At 53.3% G+C, this 23,493-nt stretch overlaps 1 protein-coding gene across 2 annotated transcripts in view; it reads left to right on the top strand.

Moving 5' to 3' along the window:
- The window catches only part of Fbln2 (fibulin 2), a 59,156-nt gene extending 39,047 nt beyond the window's left edge, over positions 1 to 20,109 (top strand). Inside the window, exons 4-18 of one of the 2 annotated variants that reach the window (XM_038319513.1) lie at positions 1,583 to 1,712; positions 3,555 to 3,735; positions 4,425 to 4,634; positions 4,994 to 5,107; positions 5,697 to 5,798; positions 7,663 to 7,803; positions 11,320 to 11,454; positions 12,546 to 12,683; positions 14,145 to 14,288; positions 14,402 to 14,530; positions 14,760 to 14,885; positions 16,512 to 16,628; positions 17,008 to 17,136; positions 18,226 to 18,349; positions 19,386 to 20,109. In XM_038319513.1, the coding sequence (XP_038175441.1) occupies positions 1,583 to 1,712; positions 3,555 to 3,735; positions 4,425 to 4,634; positions 4,994 to 5,107; positions 5,697 to 5,798; positions 7,663 to 7,803; positions 11,320 to 11,454; positions 12,546 to 12,683; positions 14,145 to 14,288; positions 14,402 to 14,530; positions 14,760 to 14,885; positions 16,512 to 16,628; positions 17,008 to 17,136; positions 18,226 to 18,349; positions 19,386 to 19,743 (2,278 nt within the window). In that variant the 3' untranslated portion in view covers positions 19,744 to 20,109. The remainder of the gene's footprint in view (positions 1 to 1,582; positions 1,713 to 3,554; positions 3,736 to 4,424; positions 4,635 to 4,993; positions 5,108 to 5,696; positions 5,799 to 7,662; positions 7,804 to 11,319; positions 11,455 to 12,545; positions 12,684 to 14,144; positions 14,289 to 14,401; positions 14,531 to 14,759; positions 14,886 to 16,511; positions 16,629 to 17,007; positions 17,137 to 18,225; positions 18,350 to 19,385) is intronic. The other variant, XM_038319514.2, reaches the window with a different exon arrangement.
- Positions 20,110 to 23,493: the final 3,384 nt, after the last annotated feature.

The following is a 23,493-nucleotide window of genomic DNA, read 5'->3' as shown; positions in this document are numbered from 1 at the left end:
ACATTTATTTAATGATGCGAAGATGTGTTTGATTAAATAAAACTCACATTCACCTGTGGTCAGGAGGTTTGGTCAGCACTAGCTGATGAGCAGTGGTAGAGAAGAGCCAGGTGGAGAAAGTGTTTAAGGCTGAGGAGGAGACACATGAGGGCTTCCGGAGGAGACACATGAGAGCTTCCAGAGAGACACAGGAGAGGAGGTGAGCTTGGTGAGCTGCTTGCTATTCAGCCTCTCAGGGAAGCAGGATTCCACCTCAGCCTTTGAATCCTGAGTGACAGAGATTAAGACAAGATCCCTTTGTGGCTGTGATAGAGTCGGTGTGTCTGAGGGAACAGATTTCTCTCAGGCTGCTGGCTCTCGCAGCATAAACATTGCTGATAGCGGCAGAGTTGCAATTACCGATTCCAACAACCGTGGCGTAAAAGGCAGCAACGATTTAAAAAAGAGGACAGTACACCACCTTCTCTGACCCCACTCTGCCTTCTTTAGAGAAATTTAAATGCTAACCTTGTCCCTCCCCTTTTCTTTTTGCCATTCCCATTTGGATTACTGAATGGTCAGAGCACACTTACTATTCAGACCCCATGTGTCTTGAGCTTTGTGCCATAATACTTACATCCCTCTTGAGACGGAGCTGAGCTCACATCGACCATAGCTCCACTACTGGACAGCTGACCCCTGCATGTGTCCCTCCCATGTAGTGCTGAGTCCCGCCTCCCATGACCTAAGCTTTGCTGGCTTATCAGCCTCCTCATCCACAGATTAGCCTTGTGGAGAGGTATTGTGAAATATTGTGTTACATTTGTTTATGTTGTGGAACATTTGTTTAATGATGAAAAAATGTGTTGCATTCTTTTATGTTGCTTTTGTTTAACTCTGTGAATCTGTTTTACTGTACCTGTCTAAAACACCTGGTTGGTCAAATAAAGAGCTGAACAGCCAATAGCAAGGCAGGAGAAAGGATAGGTGGGGCTCCCAGATAGACAGAATAAATAGGAGAAAGAGGGATCAGGAAGCAAGAGAGATCAAGGAGTGAGAAAAGAAGGGACCAGCCACACAGCCAGACATGGAGTAAGAAGGAAAGAAAAGAGATACAGAAGTAGAGAAAGGGAAAAGTCCAGAGGTAAAAGGTAGATGGTATAATTTAAGATTAGAAAATCTGGCTAGAAACAAGCCAAGTGAAGGCCGGACTTTTATAAGAAAGAATAAGCCTCTGTGTGATTTATTTGGGAGCTTGGTGGTGGGCCACCCAAAGAGTAAAGATGAAAAAACAACCAACAGAGAGGGGCAGGTAATGACCACTCCCCCCACCAGATCTACCCTGCCCTTCCTGAGGTTGAATCTAACTTTCTCAGGATTGGTAGTGGGAACTCTGAATGCCAGTGCTGCTCTTCAGAGGTCAAGGACACAGCTCTGAGGCCAGTGTGTCCCAGGCCTTGGACCTGGTGGGGGTTGTGCCTGCCCCGCTGCCAGTACTGGTCCCTCTCGCTGTAGACCTCAGGTGGGGGCTGTGAGGTGGGGACTGTCACCCTCCTGGGGAGGGTTCCAGGAAGACAGGTACTGAGGCAGCCCCCTATTTCAGGATAGCCCAGAGGCACTGTTGTGTCTCCTACTTGAAGGAGAAAAGCTGCATGGCTGGTGTCGTGGAGGCCAAGGAGGGTGAGCCCTGTGGAGCCGAGGACAATGATACCTGTGGCATCTCCCTGTACAAGGCAAGTCCCCTGCCTCCGCAACTGTGGCCGAGATGGGTGACCCCCTCATCTTGGGGGTGGGGTGGGGGCAGACTCACTGCCTGCCCAGGAAAAGCTAACAGTTGTGGCATTGGCTGACAAATCCACAAAGTATGCATTCAGCTCCACCAATAACCCAGGTGACTTTGCTTTCTCTGAGGCAGGTCTGGTTGAGGGTAGCAGGGTGTGCCTGAAGAGGCCTGCGGGTGGAAGTCTTGGTGGAGTACACAGTGGCCCTAGGATCTGTGTGGCTGCAAGCAATGGAATGGCCTAGAAGCTGGTTTCCCCTTGCATGTGTATGCTGGAGACTAGAGACAGGCAGGGCCAAGCTACACCAGGGACAGGGATGAAGCAGAAGGGAGGGGAAGAAGGGGGGGGGTAACCTGGGATTTGAAGAGGATCTTGCTGCAGGCAGGTCTCGAGTCCGGCTTCTGTGGTTGGTTACCTTTAATCCAGGTCAGTTTCCCTTCTGTTGGCCTCAGTTTCCATGTGCACAAAACAGGGGCAAGGAATTGCCCCTCCTGGGGCGGGCAAGGCCCAGTAGCATCACCTGGGACTTGTGGTCACATGGTCTCCAGCAGTGGGTATTGCGGCATCAGATGAAGGACTGGGGTATCGCACACCACAGCTGTGCTTGTGACTGGCTTGGCATCAGCAAATGTTCAGCTGATCCTGTGTGGCTATCACTGCCAGGACTCTGGAGCCAGGTGATGCAGGTGACCCACAGCTAAGCTGTCTCTGTTCTGGGAATGGAACCTTCTCTCCCACAACGGGCTGCCTGGGCCTGGTTCAGATAGAGCTCTAAGAAAGAGATGGGCAGCTTGTGTTGCTCAGCCTCCCTCAGTGTGACATGCCCAAGATCACCCCGTTATGAGAGAGTGGAAGGTCTTGGTTCAGTTTGTCTGCTTGGCCCTGCTGCCTTTGAGATGGCAGCATGGTATGACGTGCATGGTAGAATCAGTTGCTCACATGGAAGAGACCCTGTGTCCTGCATTCTCCTTCAGGGACATGTCAGTGACCTAACACCTGCCACTAGACTGGCCCTGGGCCCTGGAGTAGGCATACTCCAAACTCACACTGTCATGGCATGCAAGACCTTTGGAAGCCTAGGTTCAAAATGGGCACATGATCGATCACCTTTACCCTGTGACCAAAGCAAGTGATTGGTCACCCCAAGCTAGAGCTCACTGAGATGTTGAGCTACAGGCTGGGTACCAGGGAGGCTGGCCAGCTGGTGCTGTTGCCACACCCAGCCTACTGCCACAGTTTGACAATGTAAATCTGGTTTCCCTGTGGCGGTTGGCAGTCTTCACTGGGCGGGTCTGCATATCCTTAGGGATACAACTGCTGTTTTTTTTTGTTGAATTGTCATTGTCCGGTGTTAGCTTCAGGTCCCTTCGTGACCTGGCATGACACCAGATCTGTCACATATACACTGTGAGGAGGAGCAAGACGGGTACACTCCCAAGTAGACCCTGTCCTGAGCACTTTATGAAGTCAATGGGATTACAAGGGCCCTTGAGAAATCCAGGTCTGCTTCTAAGGGTGGGGCATGGTGAGCAGGGCTGGGCTTCATTTGTAGTTCTTTCCAAAGGGACATGTATTCATCCATTAAAGAAAATTAACATTAGTCCTAACCTTCTCCAGACTTGGGATGTAGGCCACCTTCCAGCCTGGGAGAGCATACAGACAGAAGAACTAGACGATGTTAATTCACCCCAGAGCCTGCCCCAGGCTATGTCCATGGACCCTGAATGAGTCACAGGCACGCAGACCATGGGAAGTCAGGCAGGCTCTGAGGTACTGATGCTCTGTCTTCCTCAGCAATGCTGTGACTGCTGTGGCCTGGGACTCCGTGTGCGGGCTGAGGGCCAGTCGTGCGAATCCAACCCCAACCTGGGCTATCCCTGCAACCATGTCATGCTCTCCTGCTGTGAAGGCGAAGAACCCCTCATAGTGCCTGAGGTCCGCCGGCCACCAGAGCCTGAGGCTGCCCCACGGAGAGGTGGGTGATACTCTCCCAGGTGGAGGTAGTTAGAGGAGGATGGTTAGGGCTCTTAGATTGGTTGGGCTGGGTGGCCTCAGGCTGCAGTGGGGACCCTGGTCCATTGTTGTATGTGGTTTGAGCTCTGCAGAGGTTCTGTGACTATTGACTAGACTCTGACCCTGTTGGTGCTGGCATGGCAGTCCCACACAGTTCTCTGTACCCATCACCAATGACCATCAACACCTTGGCTGCTCTGGCCATATCCACATCCTTCCACTGTTTCCCCCATTGCACCATTCAGGTCTGCTTATCTATTTCTCCATCTGGTCATCTGGGCATCAGTCTATCATTTATCTGTCATCTATTCATCCTTCCATCCGTCCACCCATCCACCCACCCATCCATCCATCCATCCATCCATCCATCCACCCATCCACCCATCCACCCATCCATCCATCCACCCATCCACCCATCCACCCATCCATCCTCACCCATCCATCCACATCCATTCATCCAACCCCATCCATCCATCCCCATCCATCTCCCATCTCTCCCTCCCTCCTCTTTCCCTTTCTCCCTCCCTCCCTCCTTCCTTCACTTCTCCATCATTACCATCCGTTGAGCCTCTGTTGCTTTCCTGGATCCTGTGGGCTCAGCTACCCATTAGTCAAGTTGGCTATGTTCCAAGTGCTGACCAACCACCCCAGTTTCAGAGGCAGAGATGGCAAGCCGGGAGGCCCTGTCACTGAGCACAGAAGCGGAACTTCCCAATAGCCTGCCAGGAGATGACCAGGACGAGTGCTTGCTGCTCCCTGGGGAGCTTTGCCAGCATCTGTGCATCAACACTGTGGGCTCCTACCGCTGTGCCTGCTTCCCTGGATTCGAGCTGCAGGACGACGGCCGTACCTGCCGCCCAGGTGAGCTGTCGGCAGTCCAGGCTGTCCTGCCAGTGGAGGGGCTTCAGAGACCCTCTCCCTGCCTTAGTTGTGTCCCTAGCACCGTGCCTTTCTTCCTGTCGACTGTGTGGGGGTGGAACTGCTTTTTAGTCTAGATACCTGCTGCTTCTTTCCCTGTTTTGTCTTCTCCCAGTAACTGAGATAGCTCTTGCCCAAGGTGTGTGTGTTTGTACCCAGAGCCTTGGTTTCCTCCTCTATGAATGGACAAGGGGAGTGGTCAGTGAGGTCATCCGTCAGTGCCTGGTGTGGTTGCTTGTGAGTGTCCAAGGCCAGACTGAAGATGTAAGCCTGCCCCCTGCTGTATAACTCGCTCATAACAGATAGAGGCGCCCCTCAGTTGGACACTGCGCGGGAGTCTGCACCAAGGCCTGCGTCTGCCCAAGTGTCTCCCAACACCATCCCACTGCCTGTGCCACAGCCTAACACCTGCAAAGGTGAGTGGAGGGATATGCTCTCTGCAGGGAGGGCCGGGAGGGCCTGAGCTGTAGAAGTCTGGGTTGTGTGGTGTGGTGGGCTCTGGGGCTGGTGTATGCAAGCTGGTCCAGGCCGTCAGATGCCTCTGCTTTGTAGAAGGGTGGGACCTACCTGGTGATGACTGAGGAGGAGGAGGGAGAGAAGGAGAAGGTGACATTAGGGGAGTCTGGGTCTCTGTGTGACCCTGGTCAAGTGGGTCACCTGTTCGATCTCATTTCTGGAAAGCCAAGTCTTCATTCAGGAATTCTGGGAAGTCTTCCCTTTCTGCCTTTGGCCTTTTGTTCCTCACTGTCCTCCCTGGCACTCTAGGAATGGCTTGGCCTCTGGGTGGAATGTCGGAGAAACCCAAAGTACTGTTCCCAGTGCCACCTGGGACTAGAGCCACTTCTGGGGTCCCTGTGAAGAGCCACAGGCATGGGGTTCTCATTTTTTCACATCTCTGCCTCCCCGTGCCTGCAGTGGAGACCTCAACCCATATCAGAGTTGGGGGATAAGCAGTGTGGTCAGGGCCAAGGCCTATGTATTCTGACTACAGGAATCTTCCCTCAGACAATGGGCCCTGCCGGCAGGTATGCCGTGTTGTTGGAGGCACAGCCATGTGTTCTTGCTTCCCTGGCTACGCCATCATGGCGGACGGCGTGTCTTGTGAGGGTGAGTACCTCGGGATTACCCTCTAACCTTTGTAGATCAGGTTGTCCTGTAGTGAGGGCTTAGGGCAGGTGTGACCAGGACATCAAACGCACACTGATCATGAGATTCAGCTGTTATGACAGAGAACCCAGCAGAGCAGTGTAGGTGGTTCCCTCTGGTATCACTGAGCCCTTGGTATGGGCCTCCCATGGTGCTGGAGAGGTCCAAGGTCCCAGCTCCTGTCTGGTGGCTCTGCTGCTTCCTCGAGGATGCTTCACAGAACTGAACTTGTCCCGTGTCACCTGGAGGCCCACTGAACACAGATTCCTGAGAACTCTACAGGCTCCCCAGACGTCCTGATTAGGGGGTCTGGGAAAGCTCAGAACATGTGTTCTATCCAGGACCCATGGCCATACTACCCCAGACGTGGGCCATACTCAACTCACTGCTCCCCGAGGGCTGGGCTGGTCTGTGGCTGAGCTTGTGTAGTGATCTGAGTTCATCCATGCTCAAGCCCAAGGTGGAGAAAGAGAAGGAAGCGATGTGTCAGTGTGTCAGGGGCAGCATCCAGAAGTGGCCTCCCCCCAACAACACACCCCTCACGCCTGAAGTGGGAAGAACTTCAGTCATGGAGGGAGAGTTGGCGATGGTGACAGCTTCCTCTGCCATTCACAAGCACATGGAGAGTGAATGGTCACAAAGTCCCACCCCCTTTACCCCAGTGAGCAGCATAGATGAGGTCCTGTCTCAGCTGGGTTGCTGAGTACTAGAGCTTCACAGTATACAGTGGGAACAGTAGTTCTGACACTTGCTGGTTGGCTTCCTCAGTGAGTTTTGTCTGAACTAGCTTAAGCTGTCCCAGGATCTTACCCCCTCCCATCTGCACAGAGGCAGAATAACGAGCTACAAGTCCAGGGCTCAGAAGACATGGTCTGAGTGTCTGCATATGATGACCAAGTCTATCCAAGAGGATGCCCCATTCCTCTCTGAAACTCAGATCCCACGTCCAATCATTCTGGGGACTCAGTTTGTATATGAGTGATGTCGTCCTGTTAGTCTAGAGAAGGTAGCTAAGGTGTGCAGCATGGTGGCAACTGACCGACCTTTCTGTGGGCTCTGATTCTCCCCAGGGCTCTGGGGACTAAGAAAGGTATCTTGATTCAGAAGTCTTCAGATCTGATCCCCACCAGGGACCTGGGACCAGGGTGCCCAGTATACTGCCTCTGCTGGCCATGCGGCTTAGCCAGTGTTCACTTTCTCCCACACACCCCTTCTTCCCAGGAGCTCCCCAGCAGAAGGGCTGAGGGGTAGGAGTCAGAGGTTACAAAGGAGCATCTGTGAGGGCTCGTGTAGCTCCCACACAGGAGAAGGCCTGCCCCAATCTGTTCTCAGGAACAGTCATGGAATTCTCTGCTGGGACAGCCTGAGAATTTTAAAAACATTTTCAGATTTGGGTTTCTAATGAAACTTCATAAACGCCTAGCCTGGCAGCCTCAGGAGGCCCCCCCACCTCCTTCTGTGAATGCTGCCAGCCTGGACCCCCAAAGCCCTTGAACTTGCAGACTCTTCTGCTGGTAATGCCTTGGCGGCTGCAGACTCAGGCGTTACAGAGAGTAGGTTGGGGCAGCTTGCTGCCTGTGGTATGTTCCGTTGCTTGCCCTCTCGTGAGTCTTACTCCATCTGCTCTTACTAGGCAGCGGGAGTCAGCTCTCTACCAGCTTGAGTTTTACAAACTCAACTTGGGCCCAAGGTTCAGCCATCGTACTGACAGGCACACATAGGGTTTTTGAGGGTTTTGTTTTGGTTTTCTCTCTCTGTCCCCGGGTGCCCCTGGCAGCCGTGCGTCTCTAACGGCCTCTGTTTTTCCTTCCGTGGCTGTCATTAGACCAAGACGAGTGCCTGATGGGCACTCACGATTGTAGCTGGCAACAGTTCTGTGTGAACACCCTGGGATCCTTCTACTGTGTCAACCACACAGTGCTCTGTGCAGAGGGCTATATCCTCAACGCACATAGGAAGTGTGTGGGTAAGCTGGAGCCCCTGCCTGCCGCTCATGTCACGGCTGTCTGTGCTGCTCCACGCCAGTCCACCACACCATGCCACATGCTAAAGGACCGGTCCTTTGCATGTGAGCTCCCACACAGCGGCCTGCTGCGCTCTGTGTCACACCCTTGTGTCCCGGTGTTTTGTCCCGCTTGTTCTCAGTGGCTATGTTCCCAGATATGCCTGTGATTCAGAAAACGAATGGGATAGCTCCCTGCCAGATGTGGGCAGCAGGGTTATGCAGCAGTGTGGAGGTGGGGAGGCCTAGACTGGAAGCAGGACCCAAGTGGCTCTGGACCTTGCCTTCTCTCAGCTATTGGAAGCTGTTGACACCAGGAGGATTGTGGGACATATGCAGTGTGCACACAGCCTGGGTCAGGGAGCCTGTCACCTCAGGCACTTAGATTGCCTACAGATTTATCTGGAGTCTCCCAAAAGGCGAGTGAATTGTACTGGGTCCAGATGACCCAGGTCAGCATCCATTTGCTGTGTGGCCCTGAGCCACACAGATGGCACTTTCTACTCTGAGTCTTGCCTCAGTGGACACGGAGAGTGTGGGCCCTGTGTCAGCCCACACATGCCTGGGCCTCTTGTCTCCCTATATCTGTGTAGGCTGGGACTCTGGGGTTCTGTGGACAAGGATGGGCTTCATGCTGCCTTGTGTCTGGGTCATCTGATATTCTCACTGAGGAAACAAAAGCCCTGGACTTGGGCATCTCAGCAATAGTGGGGAAGTCAGAAAGCCTGGCCAGTGTTATGACAGGGACACAGGCAACAGATGTCATTCTTGCCAGTGGCACCCAGGGGAGGAGGAATCTACCCCTGTTTCCAGGAATGGGCGGGACTTGGAGAAGAGGACAGGCACAGAGCAGCAAGGAGGCAGCTGAGGCAAAGGTGTGGTGGTGTGAACTGGGCAGAGTGCTCAGGGCTTGCGGCCAGAGTCCTGTCTGTCTTGTCTGTGCTTGGGGACCATGTCCAGCCTGGACATGTCCTCTTACTCCTCTGTACTGCTGGGCAGCAGCGCTGGCCAACATGTTTGCCTGGCTGCAGCCGTGGTACAACATGACCCTCTGACGTGCTTGCCAGCGGTGGCAGCTCCTCCTGGGAGGGCTGGGTCTGTGTGTGCCTGTTGGGGGGCATGTGAGCCCCTTCATAGGATGTCTTCCCATCTGCCACTCCCTGGCTCAGCAGCTAAGACCTGTGCTTGCAGGGTCCTTAGCAGCTGGAAGATGGGCCCGAGGATAAGGAAGCCAAGTTACATTCCATTCAGCAAGATTTATGAGCAAGCTCTATTTCTTCCCTCTGTATTCTGCAAAAACTGTCAGCCCTCTCTCCTGTTTCATACAAATATCTCTTGGGGGCTTGGGGGTTCCCCAGTTGCTCCACTGTGGTGCAGTAACCCAGACAGGGGAGGGAGAGGATCATGCTAAGATGAAGTGTGGCTTCGCTGACATCCACTAACCCCTCTGAGCCTTAGTTTCCCCCTAAGAAAGAGATATATGATGGTGTCTGCCTCTGAAGGCCACCATGGAGGTCAGATGCATTAGTTCCTGCGAGGAGCTCTGGCAGGGTTCCTAAGCCACTGAGGCTTGGAAACTGGGGACGGGACTGGGTGTGGCCTCTGCTACACAGGCGCCCCCTGTGCTTTACTCTTATGAAAGTTCCCAGCTGGACTGGACGGTGGGGAGCTGAGATGGTGCAGCCTCGGCTCTGCCCCCCCCCCCCTGCAGCGGGAAGCAAGCGGTGAAGAAAGGGTGTAGCTTGGACCACGTGCCCTGACTTCATCCTTGCTGACTGCATAACTCAGTCCAGTGGCATCCCTTTGGGGAGAGACATTTCCCCGTCTGTGAAAAGGCCACCCCGTATCACAAGAAGTCTCATTAGTTCTCGTAACTTTCTGACCTCTGTGATCCTCTGAGGGGTAGTTGTTGTTGTTCAATAATGAGGCTTCCCAGTTGTGGGAAACTTCTGGGGTCCTGGGTGTCTGCTTCCCTGGGCCAGTCCAGCCCTAAGTCCGAAGTCTTTGTGGTGGCTGTTCAGAACCGCCAATTCCCTGTCCCCATTCCTGTCCATGCCATCTCCTCCTAGAAGGGCCTTTCCCTCCCCCACTTTCCTACCTGGTCCCCTAGTTATCCTCATAGATTCAACTCAAATGTTAGCACCCCGAGAAGCAGCTGGCATTGGTCCTGGGCGGGCAGTCCTCTGAGCTGAGCCCCGGGCACCTCACACATCTTCATCTATGTCTTCCCTGCCTGTCATGATCCAGCCATTCGAGTGGTCACTTGTGAAGGTCAGGGGCTGTACTGACCCACTGTGTGGTCCCAGGAACATGGCACAGAATAAGCACTGGCCAATGTGGCACTGAGCAATTAGACTGTGCCTAGTGCCACTACCTCCCAGGTACAGGCAGGAGAAGCAGGGCTGGTTAGAGCCTCCATGGGACCTTAGCCTTGGCCTGGAGGCAATTTTAGGTTGGTAACTTCTGTTTCCTTTTGTGTCAGTTCTCTGTCCCCTCTTCCCAGCTGCTCATTTCTAGAGTGTTCCTATGTCCATCCGTGGCCTCTTCCTCATGTACCCATTCCCTAAAGTGACCTCAGCCACCAGACCACTCCCCTCAGCTCCTTCAGTGAGCCCAGAGGTCAGTCTCTAGCCCCAGACAATTCTGGGGCCTTTCTCTGCACACCTGCTCCAGCCGGCTGCCCCTTCCCAGGTGCTGGCATCTACCTAGCTGCTCGACCCCAAAGCTTGACTGACTTCCTGGTTCTCTGCCCATCAGTGAGTCTTGTTGCTCCTGCCCTCTCCCACACCCAGTGGTACCAGCCACCATCCCTCTAGGGATAATTATATTTCCTCCTAAACTGCTCTTCAGCTCCAGCCAGGATGCCCTCACTCCTATACCAGGAGTCCTCTATGGCTCCCATCCTCTGCTTGTCCTAACTTCATCTGCTCACATTTTCTTCTCTCCTCTACAGCCACTCCTGCCACACCTGCCTCTGGGCTGGTCCTGAACTCACCTGGGCTGTCATATAACTGTTCCTTCTGCCTGGACTGTCAGAGTGGCTCCCGCTGTCACCTCTTCACATTCTTGCTCAGAAGCGTCCTTCTGACAGTGCTCCTCGTCCCTACCTTAAACTTGCTTGCCCTGTCTACACCTCAGCCCGCCCTCCTCCTCCCTGCTGTGGTCCCCATAGCCTTCTTGAGCAACCCCATTGCATATGCCAGCATCTCCAAGCGGCTACTCCAGGGGCAGGTGTTTCTGTCTCGCTCACTCACCCACCCCTCTTGCCGAGAGCCCTGCTTGGCATGTAGAGGGTGTGATAAATCTCTGTTGAATGAAAGGGATACTTGGATGAGGGACATCAGCCACGTGCTTCTCCCTGCATGGTGAGTACCTGAAGTCAGCGAGCCTGGGGTTTTCTGCCTCCTGGTACCTGGTTGTGCTAGGCCTGTGTACCTGGAGCCCCTGTTGGCCGTGACAGCTGCTTTGATCTCCACACAGACATCAACGAATGTGTGACGGACCTGCACACGTGCACCCGGGACGAGCACTGTATGAACACAGCGGGCTCCTTCCAGTGCTTCAAGTCTCTCACCTGTGAGCCAGGCTACGCGCTCATAGATGGCGAGTGCACGGGTGAGAACGCGCCGCGGCCCAGCCTTACATCTGCACCCCAGACTGACGACACCCCAGGGATGTCCCTACCTCTGTCTCTTCCCCCACATCCATGCATTTGGCTTCCCTGTCATCTGCCCCTGGCCTTCCCACCACCTGCTGGCCTCTATGCCAGTCTTTCCCCTCCCTGTGCCTCAGTTCCCTGTTTGCATGTGGAAACGGAGCCCCACGGAAGACCGCTCATGTTCCTTTCACTGGGAAATTCTAGCTTTCTAAAAAGGAGAGTTTTTTTTAAAAGCTTCTTAAGTATTTATCAAACTTCTTTTAATGCCAGATGGGGTTCTGGGTACCAGAAGCACTGGTGTGAGGTGACCTTTCTGTGACCTTTCGGTAGGGGGAGAGGGGGCTATAGAGGTGGCAGGGTGGCCATGGGAGGTGGAAGGGTGTGTCGTTAGTGCAGATCTATAAGGCCCATGAAATCGAGAGTGCAGTTGAGAACCAGGTGATGGTCACTTACCTGGAAGGGTGTTTTTGGCCTACGGAACAGCAAGCGTAGAGGCTTCTGATATGGAGGAGGGATCGTAGCAAGGGCCCCAGGTTTGAGGCCCTGTGCTCCTCTCTCACATATTTTTCTGTCTGCGCCTAACATTCTATAGCAATGAAACCTTGCCTGTGCCTCAGTTTCCCCCTCAGGAAGATGGGCTAGTCACAGGATCTGCACTTTGTGTTGCTGTGAGGATGACATAAATTACCTCATATGCTTTGAATAGTGGTGGGGACCATGAAGGAACTTGGGGCATGGAGGAACTTGTGGATGGAGAGGCTCGGGGCATGAAAAAGCTTTGGGGCATGGAGAAGTTCGGGGCCATGGAGGAGCTCAGGGCGTGGAGAAGCTTGGGACCATGGAGGAGCTCGGGACATGTGGTTATGACATTTTTACTCCTGGGACATGAGCCTCCCTGGTGACTAGGCTCTGCCACCTTGCCGGAATGCAGACCTCTGTGACTGCTGAGGTTACAGCGGCGTGAAGATGGGACGTGTGGCAGAGCTGCTGGATGTGAGGATGGGGCCCACCTGCATCTCACCCCTGATGCCTGACCTTTGTATGACAGATGTGGATGAGTGTGTGACAGGCACACACAACTGCAAGCCAGGCTTCTCATGCCAGAACACCAAAGGCTCCTTCTACTGCCAGGCCCGGCAGCGCTGCATGGACGGCTTCTTGCAGGACCCCGAGGGCAACTGCGTGGGTAAGTGGGCTGTGGGCTGTTGCTCCTGGGGTCCTGGTGATTCTAAGTGACTGCCCCCTTCTCCAAGCCTCCATATCTTCATCCTTTGAGTGTGGGTGGTTAGGACATATGCAAAATGGTAGCTGTTCTGCTTGCCTTGGAGGTCTTCCTCTCAAGGCCTCAGTTTACCGTCTTGTGGGGCCACACTGGAAGAATGCAGATCACATGTTTTTGACCCAGGTGACGGGAAGAATAGTCTATGATGCAATGTCACGGGGTTCCCGACTGTAGTGAAACCCACAGGAACCTTTACTGTCAAAGCTCAGTGAAGCTGAGCTCTTCTAGATCAGCTTCATGCTGTGCTTAGGGTAGGGACATCCAGTGTGACAGATGCTGGTCACACTGTCACACATTGTCCTGAGAAGGTCGGAGATGTCACTCACTTCTCCCAAACAGCCAGGACAGGTCACGTCCTCAGAGCTGCTGACATGGCTCCTGTCAGAACACAGACGGCAGAAGGGACGATGAGAGAGGCAAAGAGCTGGCAGTGTGCAGGAGACAGGACTGGTCAGGTGACAGGCAGTCTATGTGACAACAGTAGCTAATCACAAGGAGACCAAATGGCAGAGGGGGTTCTGCCTGTCTGAGATCTTCTTCGAGATTCTGGAGTTCCCTCAGAAGCCTCATTGCTGGACCCCTTCCTGCCCAAGTGTTGCCTTTAGTGTCTTCCAGCACCATGTCCCAGGGCACATGGGATCCTTGAGACCCTGCAGGCCCTGGGACCATCCTCCAGGCCAGAGTAGGCAAGGAGGGGAGGATCTGACATACCCACGCAGCTCCTCAATGGTTTCTAAGTGCCTCCTATGTTCCAGGGTTCTAGGTAGGGCAGCCATAACATTGGCTGAGCTGTTTCATGGGGAGGAGACCAAATAGGCAGTCATGTTCATAAGAACATCAGTAATTCATGTGTAGTCTGATAAATAATTAACAACCCTTGAGGGCCTCCTTGAGATAACACTGGCCAATGGCCTGAGGAATGAAGTAAGCTAGCACTAGAAACATTAGGGACAGTGTGTGGCAGGTAATGGGGCAGAGAAAGAGAGAGAGAAGGGGAAAGACGGGGAGAGAGAGAGAGGGAGAGAGAGAGGGAGAGACAGAGAGACAGAGAGACAGAGAGCGCTGCAGAGTTGAGGGAGCAGCTGGCAGGCCACTGTATTATTGGTACTGGAGACACTGTTTGGAAAGCAAGAGCAGGGGCCTGCCATTCCAGTCACCCCGAGCAGCCTGCCTTCCCCTTGCTTTAGCTGTTCCCCTGGACGGATGTGGACAGTTGTAGTCAGCCTAGTGGCTCTGGCTTCTGTAGGTGGGACTATCATATACCAGGGTTCAGGGGTGGGATGGTCTAGGCTGAAGGCCCAGAGCTGGTCAGACGAGCGTAGGAGTGGGTGAGACAGGCTCTTCAGCACCCTGTCCCTTTTACAGACATCAACGAATGCACATCCTTGCTGGAGCCCTGCCGCCCGGGATTCAGCTGCATCAACACAGTGGGTTCCTACACATGTCAGAGGAACCCACTGGTCTGCAGGCGTGGTTACCATGCCAATGAGGATGGCTCTGAGTGTGTGGGTAAGGTTGGAGCCTCCCTGAATCCATGCAGCCTCCCCATCTAGCTCTCTGCCCAAGAGGCCCTGTAGAGGAGCCATCCAGACCTCAGGGTGCCCTGCTTGCCTGCCCCACAGATGTGAATGAGTGTGAAACAGGTGTGCACCGCTGTGGTGAGGGCCAGCTGTGCCACAACCTCCCCGGATCCTACCGCTGTGACTGCAAGCCCGGCTTCCAGAGGGATGCATTCGGCAGGACCTGCATCGGTAAGGGATGCTGGAGTCTCGAATCCCCTGAGAACAAAGCCTGCCCTCTGTGTCCCTTCAGCTTTCTGGCCTGGACCTTCTGGATCTCAGCCTTCAAGCCACCCCTTCCTCCGTGCTCTAACCCTCTTGTCCTCCTTGCCTCTGCACCCATTACCCTGGGTACCTCTATTTCTGGACCACTTCCCTTCTGGTTTCCCACTCTACCTGCTTCTCATTGTCTCCCCTGCAGATGTGAACGAATGCTGGATCTCACCCGGCCGCCTGTGCCAGCACACGTGTGAGAACACACCTGGCTCCTACCGCTGCTCCTGTGCTGCTGGCTTCATTTTGGCTGCAGATGGCAAGCATTGTGAAGGTACTGCCCACCCTGACTTCTGACCCCTGACCCTTGACCTCTGACTGCAGCCCTAGATCCCACTTGGACAGACAGGCTCTGCCCCTACTGTGATCACAGGGAGTTTGCTGCCAAGATGCCACAAGGCAACCATGAGAGCTCAGGTGAGGGAGCAATGGCCACATGGTTCCCATGGATGATGACATCAATTCATAAGGTCCTGGAGAGTCTAATCTTTCTGGCTTTTCAGGAATTTCAGTATGAATGTAGAATTAGCTGCTACTTGCACATTGCTGATGGCATAAGCCTTGAGGTACACACTGACCTAAACCAAGTGTGGACACGGACTATGGCTGTGGCTCAAGTCTTCTCAAGTGTGATGGGCCTGTAGCTGGGGAAATGATGGCACACTGTCCCCACAGATGCCCCTAGTGCAGCTGGCTCAGTCTGCTGGGGAAGGCCGTCATGAGGCAGCTCAGTGAGAAGCTGGGTCATGGCATCTCTGGCCCCGTTTTCTTAGCGCTGTCTCCCTCACTCTTCCACATGAGACAGATCTGCTGAGACTTCGGTGGGACTCCCAGTCCTCTGGGCTTAGCTGTGGCAGGACACTGGTGGCATAGTGTGGGCATGCCACATCCAGGTTGGGTGTGAGCAGCTTGGAGTGGGCAGGGCCTCTGTCTCAGCATTCTGCCTAGGCACAGCTCCTACATTCGCCTCTGCACTCCCGCTGCTGCGTGTTGGAGATGTGGAGGTGAACTGAGCTTGGATTCCACTGCCCAGAAGCTTAGTCCAGCAGAGCGGACAAAACCACACATTGATACATGTCTTTGTGAATGACATGGATTTCAGGAATTAGACACCGTCAGGCATGGCTTGCCCTCTTTTATATTCCCCTCTGTCCCTCTGCCCTGTCCACCTTTGCCTCCTTGATGTTCCTTAAAAACACCCAGCAACTCCCACTTCAGGGGCTTTGCACATGCTGAGCCCTCTACCTGCAGAACCCCTTTCCCAGGTGGTCACATGCCCCTGTTCCTCTGATCACATCCTCCCTGACCACTTTAAGGCTGCAGCCCACCACAGGACCACTATGAGGAGCCCCTTCCCATTTCTCGGATGCTTTCCCCTTGCCACTTGACATACTTAGGCAGGCTAGCTGTCTCATTTACCACCCTTTCTCCTCCCCTCTTCTCTGTCCATGTGAGCTAGCTTTCCCAGAAGATTTTGTCTGCCTTGCTCATGTCCATCTCCCCAAGTCCAGTGTGGGCCTGGCACAGTCTATTCTGAAATGTTCAGTGGGCAGATGCTCTGAGGAAGTCATGAACTACCTTCCTGATTCACCCCCCCCAGCTCCTGCAAACCCCCTCCCCCCACTTTCATACAGTGTCAACTCTTGGCCTGTATTGCACCCAAGTGACTTGAGAGCCATCTGTTCCAGCAGTTGTGTGTCCCCAGCAGCATAGCACCAGGCTCTGCCTTGACTTTGTCCTGGGGCCAGAGGACCTGCTCTTACTGTGTTCCTTGCCTGGTCCCACCCTCACCAATGGGTGGCTGAAAGGAATGTCTGTCTAAACAAGGATACTGGTGAGCCAGCCTAACCCAATATATGGGCTGGGAGGATCCACCCTGATGGAGACTGTATCCCCACAGATGTGAATGAGTGTGAGGCCCAGCGCTGCAGCCAGGAATGTGCCAACATCTATGGCTCCTATCAGTGCTACTGTCGCCAGGGCTACCAGCTGGCAGAGGATGGGCATAGCTGCACAGGTGGGCACCTGCCTTCCCCAAGGACCCCTTTCCCTTGTGCTGGGATGAGTCTGAGTTCATATCCCAGCTTACAGTGTTCCTGCTGTGGGACCTTGGGCCTCTCTACTCTTACTTAAGGTTCCTCTGCTGTAAAGTGAGATGATGACCCTGATCTCAACAGGAGTGTATCACCCAAGTCGGGCTGGCACCTGAGTCATGATCAGTAACACACATTGTTGTGAGGTGCACTCCAGTTTTAGCCCCCATCATCTATGTGGCTCTGAGCAGTTCACATGCACCATTGGAGCCTTTTTGTCTTCCCTTGTAAATGGGCCCCTGAGATTCCCGGCTGTGCCAGTGGATGACTGGCCGAGGCTCACCAGCTGACCCTTTCTGGCAGACATCGACGAGTGTGCACAGGGCGCCGGCATTCTCTGCACCTTCCGCTGTGTCAACGTGCCCGGGAGCTACCAGTGTGCGTGCCCAGAGCAGGGCTACACTATGATGGCCAATGGGAGGTCCTGCAAGGGTAAGTGGACAGCCTCCACTCCGCCAGGCCTTGGATAGCTCTGTGCATGCACCAGGCTCTGCAAACTGCCTCGTGCTTGGAGAGCAGCACTAATCCCATGTGCTCAGGACAGCTGTGCTCGGGACAATAGTCCCGTGTCCAGATCTGGGGTGAGGAAGAGGATGGGCTTCCTGCCACTCATGCCAGAATAGAATCTCCCAGGCTTGGCCATGAACCTGTCCCCCTGCCCTGGTGTGAAGATGCAGGGAACTGTCTATGAGCCTCAGAGACCCAAGCTGATGTCCTCAAATTTCTGTCACACTGTCTGGTGGCAGGTTGGAACAGGAAAGTGTGCAGTCCACAGGCCGGCATGTAGGGAAGGAGTCCCAGGGAGGTCAGCACTGTCTAGTGCAGGTTGACAGCCCCCTGTCACCACAGTGCGAGTCAGGAGATAGGGGAGGTGGCTCTGCCACTGGGGACACAGAAAGCCCCAGCTTTAGCAGTTTATCAGATTTGCTACAGAGGAGATAGTTCTGGGATGGACTGGACCTGGGACATTGACTCTCCCTCTGAGCTGGATCCCTGAGCTATGATTCTAATCAGTGCCACTGACCACAAAATTTTGGGCCTGCCAAGACAGCAAGGCAAGGTGGCCGTGGGAGGGCCCCTGACTCCCCCTCAAGAGGAGCTTTGGACTTGAAGCCCGGGTGGGCTTGTGCAGTGAACAGATCAGTGGGTCTCGGTGGCTAGCTCTCCCTGCCCCTGTGTGTCCTGAGGGAAAGAGTGTCTTAGGCATGGGGAGGACAGGTGGGCAGCTCTGCCTTCAGTTGGTGGCTGTGGGTCCGGGGAGTTAGTCCAGCACCAGGTTGCATCCCCGTTAGTGGTGGCACTTGCTGTGCAGTGGGCACCTTGCACTTTGTTCTGAGAACCTGAGAAGCCAGCGTGGTCAAGGCCTGCTGCCGCTGTGTGATGGTGATGGGACTGGACAGTGAGCCATGCTCTTAGACCACACGGTATCTGGGACCCAGGCCTCCAGCCTGGGTGGGAGTGGTTCAGGCTGGGTTCCTATGTCACGAGGACTTTCTTAACAGCCCTACTTTCCCCTCCCAGACCTGGATGAGTGTGCACTGGGCACCCACAACTGCTCTGAATCTGAGACGTGCCATAACCTCCAGGGCGGTTTCCGCTGCCTGCGCTTCGAGTGCCCACCAAACTATGTCCGTGTCTCGGAAACGTGAGTGCCTTCAGCTCTGGTGTGATCCAGTGCCCTTCATGGCCCCTGTGCCACAGGCCCAATGGCAGGTGGTCCCTGCCATGGCAACCTCCTGCCCCTTCCTGTAAAGCACTATGAAGAGAATAGAGGGCTGTCACCTCCAAGACAATAAGTTTAATCTGGAGCCAGGTACGAATGACCACAGCCCAGAAACATGAATTAAGGTTGCCTCAAATAACATGCTCATGGGAGCAGTTTAATGAAATCAATCAGTTAATCAACCTTATAGAATCTTTAACACAGACATAGTATTTGCTGGGAACTTCAGTTCACAGCCTCACCTCCCTACACACACACACACACACACACACACACACACACACACACACCTCGTACCTCACCTACTGTGTAACCCCTTCCCCCCGCAGCATTTGACCCCTTGCTATAGATCTACTCATTACTTCCAGGGGGTTCTGGGGACCTGCAGCCAGAGCAGCCTCATGGTGCAGCTTCATGAGACAACCCCCAGTGGGGGCCTCCTGAGCACACCATCAAGCTGTTCCTGTCCCTACCCTGTCATCTGGCTGCTGGCCTGCATTTGTAGGATCCCGCCAGGCACTCATCCCTCAGTTCCTCGGCCCTCAGCCTCTCAAGGGCTGCCTGGGATCTGGCCTCCTTAATGCAGACCACCAGGTGAGGGAGATGCAGAATTTGTTAACTTGGAAGTGACAACACCCATCACTGCAAGAGGAGACAGGTGGAGTGTGGCTGCCAGCAGGCAGCAATCAGGTTGTATCAGGAAGTGGGGTGTAATAGGAGGGGAAGAAAGGAAGGAACAAACATGGATGAAAAAGATCTGCCGATAGGCCTGCCGGGACCCTTGCAGGGCACTGCCAACCATATACCCCTGGGAGACCATCTCATGGTGGGAACTGAGACCCAGAGGTAAAGTGATATCTAGACTCCTATGGTTCCTGAGCCAACTTCTGGGGTCTGTCCCATCTCTGGGATGGGAGTGAGGGTGCCCAGCCACTGACCAAGCATCCTCTCCTCACAGGAAGTGTGAGCGCACCACATGCCAGGATATCGCTGAGTGCCAGACCTCGCCAGCCCGCATCACATATTACCAGCTCAATTTCCAGACTGGCTTACTGGTACCTGCTCACATCTTCCGCATTGGCCCTGCTCCTGCCTTTGCTGGGGACACCATCTCTCTGACCATCACCAAGGGTAATGAGGAGGGCTACTTCGTCACAAGCAGACCCAATGCCTACACTGGCGTGGTATCCCTGCAGAGGTCTGTCCTAGAGCCACGGGACTTTGCCCTGGATGTCGAGATGAAGCTGTGGCGGCAGGGCTCTGTCACTACCTTCCTGGTCAAGATGTACATCTTCTTCACCACCTTTGCCCCATGAGGTGCCACATGAGCCAGTCCCTCCAGGTGGCATCTGGGCAGCTGTGCCACTGCTGAGTGGCTTTTACTGTGACTTTGTGACCTAACATAATCGTGCTGATATGTTGGTCTTCGGTCTTTGCCCTGGAAGGAGGGAGATGTTTCCCAGCAGGCAATGGGTACAGGTCAAGGTCACCCAAGACTGGATGATGGCCTGCAGACTGGAAACAGCCGCAAGGGGCTTCAGAACTCCACCCCATGACTCTGGCTAAAGCTGATATTTCATTCCTGGTTCCACTGTGTTTTTAAATTCAAAAAACAACAAACAAACCCATCTGTGCCTAGTGGCACAGGCCTTTAATCCCAGTAGTGGGGAGGCAGAGGCAGAAAGATCTCTCTGAGTTACAGGCCAGCCTGGTCTATATTAGGAGTTCCACCAGCTGGGGCTGCATAGAGAAATCCTGTGTCAAAAAAAAAAAAAAGAAAGAAAAAATTCATCTCAAGTTTTTTTTTGCTATAGTTTAATTATAAGAATAGTATGTATACATTATTAAAATTGATCAAATAGCACAAAAAGGTTATTTAGCCTCCTTGTCTCCTTTCTTTTGTAAAAATGTTGAAGTTTGGCATCAGTACCAGGACATCACAGGGTCCCTAACCTAGTGATGAGCTGAGAGTGAGATCCGAAGGTCAGCTAGCTGGCCCTTTCCATTACAAGTCCTCTCCTCCTGCCCACACTCGCTCCCTCCTGCTGCCCCTCCTCCTCAGATATGGACCCTCGCCGCTTGCCTTGTCACCTTGGATATGATGGCGGCAGGTCTGGAGTGGACTTGGGTGGGGCTAAAACAGATATGTATTTCTTTGAGCCTGTGTGACCTCAGCTCGGTTAGGCTTCAGCCAAGGAGGTGCCTATGAAAATGTGGGAAACCAGGGCCCTGAGCAGAAAGGCGGTGCCTAAGGTCTACAGTGAGGGTCAGAGTGGGCAATGCCAACTCCACTGTGCGTCCCCTGAGACGGGGTTTCTTTCTGGGAGCAGACTACAACAGTTACATGTGGCGAGCAGCAGTCAGAGTATTACTATGGTATGGAAACTGAGCTAGGTCAAACAGATCTGTAATCCCAACTACTTGGGACACTGAGGCAGGAGGATTGAGAGTTAGTGGTAACCCTGCCCCAAAGAGTGAAAAAGATTGGGTGGGGGGGCTGAGGGTGTAGTGCAGTGGTAGAGCATTTGGTTGGTTCACTCCCCAGTACTACACAGGAAAACCAAATGGTGGGAAGAGCATAGGCATGGCTGAGCGCTTCACAGGTGGTAACAGCAGTGTGGGTGTCCGCGCACACATGTGCTTGGGACACCAGCAGCTCTGGCTGGGTATAGAAAATACTTTCTTACTGGGAGCAGTGGGTAGAACCTGGAGAAGTGGCCCGCTGGAATGGTGGCACATAGCCCCCAGTGGCTGGCATTCTTTTTAAAGAATTTTTTAAAAAACTACATTTTGGTATAAATTCTCCTGGTTTTAAGCTGTGGTTGAAACTTTAAAAACAAAAATCGGGCATGAGGGCCAGCAAATGGCTCAGTGGGTAAAGGAACCCGATAGACCTGAGTTGGGTTCCCAGGGCTCACAGGGTGGAAGGAGAGAACTGACTCCCACAAGCTGTCCTCTGACCTCTGCACTCGTGCTCTGGCATGTGCATGCACACACACACACATATGTGAGCGCACACACTCACTTTCTAAATAATTTTTTAAAGGAAAGCAGTAAACATGGGAGCTGGGGGAGATGGCCTAGTGCTTAAGAGACCCACATGGCAGTTCACAATTATCAGCAACTCTAATTCCAGGGGATCTGATGCCCTCTTGTCCCTGTGGGCACCAGACACACACGTGGTGCACGTGGACACATGCAGGTAAAGCTGTATAGTGGAATTTCATTTTTAATAAAGCTTGCATGAAGATCAGATAAACAGCCCCACTGGTCAGCCTTACAGGCCAGGCAGTGGTAACACACACCTTTAATCCCAGTAACCACACTAGTTGCCACAGAAACCGGGCATGCATGTCTTTAATCCCAGTGATAAAGGCCTTTAATCCCAGCCCTAGAGAAGATTATAAACCGGAAGGAAACAGCTCTCAAACAGTTTCATTCTGAGATTCTTGGAGGCAGGATCGCCATTTCAGACTGGGGTGGAGGTAAGAGCCAGTGACTGACTGCTTTGCTTTTTGGATCTTCAGGTTGAACCCCAATTTCTCAGAGTTTTTATTAATTGTGCTTCATAAAACACTCGTACACATAAAGAAAAAAATAAATCTTAACAAAAAGAGCATAAGCCAAGCAAATCCTACGGTCACAGCTCTGGCGGAGTCATCACCCAGTGACTCTTCCTCTGTTCTCCCTTTCACCGCCCCTCTCTCCAGGAGTGTAGCAGAAGTTGCTGCTCTGCTGCTGGCCTGCCCATCTCCCTTCTCAGTTCTTTGGCCTTCAGAGTCCCATAGCTCACAGCTCTGCTGTGACACCATCTGCAAGACAGAGGACTAGATGGCGCTCCACTGACAAGCACATCAGTGACACCCCGGATATAGGTCACTCCCCAGCTGGCAGCACCTGCCCCAGTTCTCTTGCAGCCTGGGGCATCCTGCCAGCTCATGGTTACAGCCCCTGGATCTGCATTAGGGTCCCTGGACTCTTTTGGGGCAATGTCAGCTGCACCCATCAGTATTTCCGATGGGGAACATGAGCCCTAGCAGCGTTTGACTGCAAACTGGCCAGCAGCTGGTCTCAGTTGTGCTTCTGGGCAGTCTCTGTGGCTTCCATCCCACAGCTCCCATTGCAGAAGCATTCCCATCATGTTGGTCAAATCCCCCTGCTTCACTACTTTCCAGGAGAAGCCAGATTCCCATTTTCATAGTGGTTCAAGATCTCCAGTCCCCACTGAATTGTTCCCCTGACTCCCATCTTCCAGGTATGGCTAACTCTCCCTGGTCCCGGAGAGCCCCATGGGGACATCTTGACTTTCATATAGCTGGCCCGAGGCTACACAAAGAAACCTTGTCTCAAAAAAAAAAAAAAATTCACACACACATGATTTTCACTATTTATTTAGGCAGAAGTGGGATTGAATCTAGGGCCTTGTGCATGCAAGGCCAGTATTCTACATTAGGCTATTTCTGCTTTTTCTTTTTTATGCTCAGATCAGGTTCCACTAAGTGGCCTAGACAGGCTTTGGACTTGACATCCTTCTGTCTCAGCCTTCTTAATAGCTAGGGTTAGATGGCTTAAAATAATATTTGTCCTATTATGAGTTACTCTTGAGCCAGGGCCCTGTAGGTACAGGAAGCACTCTGCTTTCGAGCTCCATCCCCAGACAACAGTGTGATGGTTTGGTTTGTGTTTCCATCGGGTTGGTGTTTGTAACTTTTCTGTTATTGTTATAAGCAAGGCGACTTACAAAAGGAAGGTTTCTTCGGGATTGCAGTTCCTGAGAGATAGCAGTCCATCATGGTGGGAAGTATGACAGCAAGCAGCAGGCATGGATGGCAGCCTGCGCAGCAGACTGCAGGCTCACACTTTGAACTGCAAACACTAAGAGAAAGCAAATCAGAAAGCGGCACTATGCTTTCAACTCCCAAAGCCTGCCTTCTGTGACACACTTCCTCCAGCAAGACCACACCTCCTAAACCTACCCAAACAGTGCCACCAACTGGGGACCAGTGCTGAGACTTTGAAGACATCTTATGTAAACTACCTCTGGGAGTGATAAACACAGGGGTGCT

This window comes from Arvicola amphibius, chromosome 2 (genome assembly GCF_903992535.2).
Source record: "Arvicola amphibius chromosome 2, mArvAmp1.2, whole genome shotgun sequence".
Taxonomy (NCBI): domain Eukaryota; kingdom Metazoa; phylum Chordata; class Mammalia; order Rodentia; family Cricetidae; genus Arvicola; species Arvicola amphibius.
The sequence above is the reverse complement of the archived record's forward strand: the minus strand, read 5'-3'. Positions and strand labels throughout refer to the sequence as shown.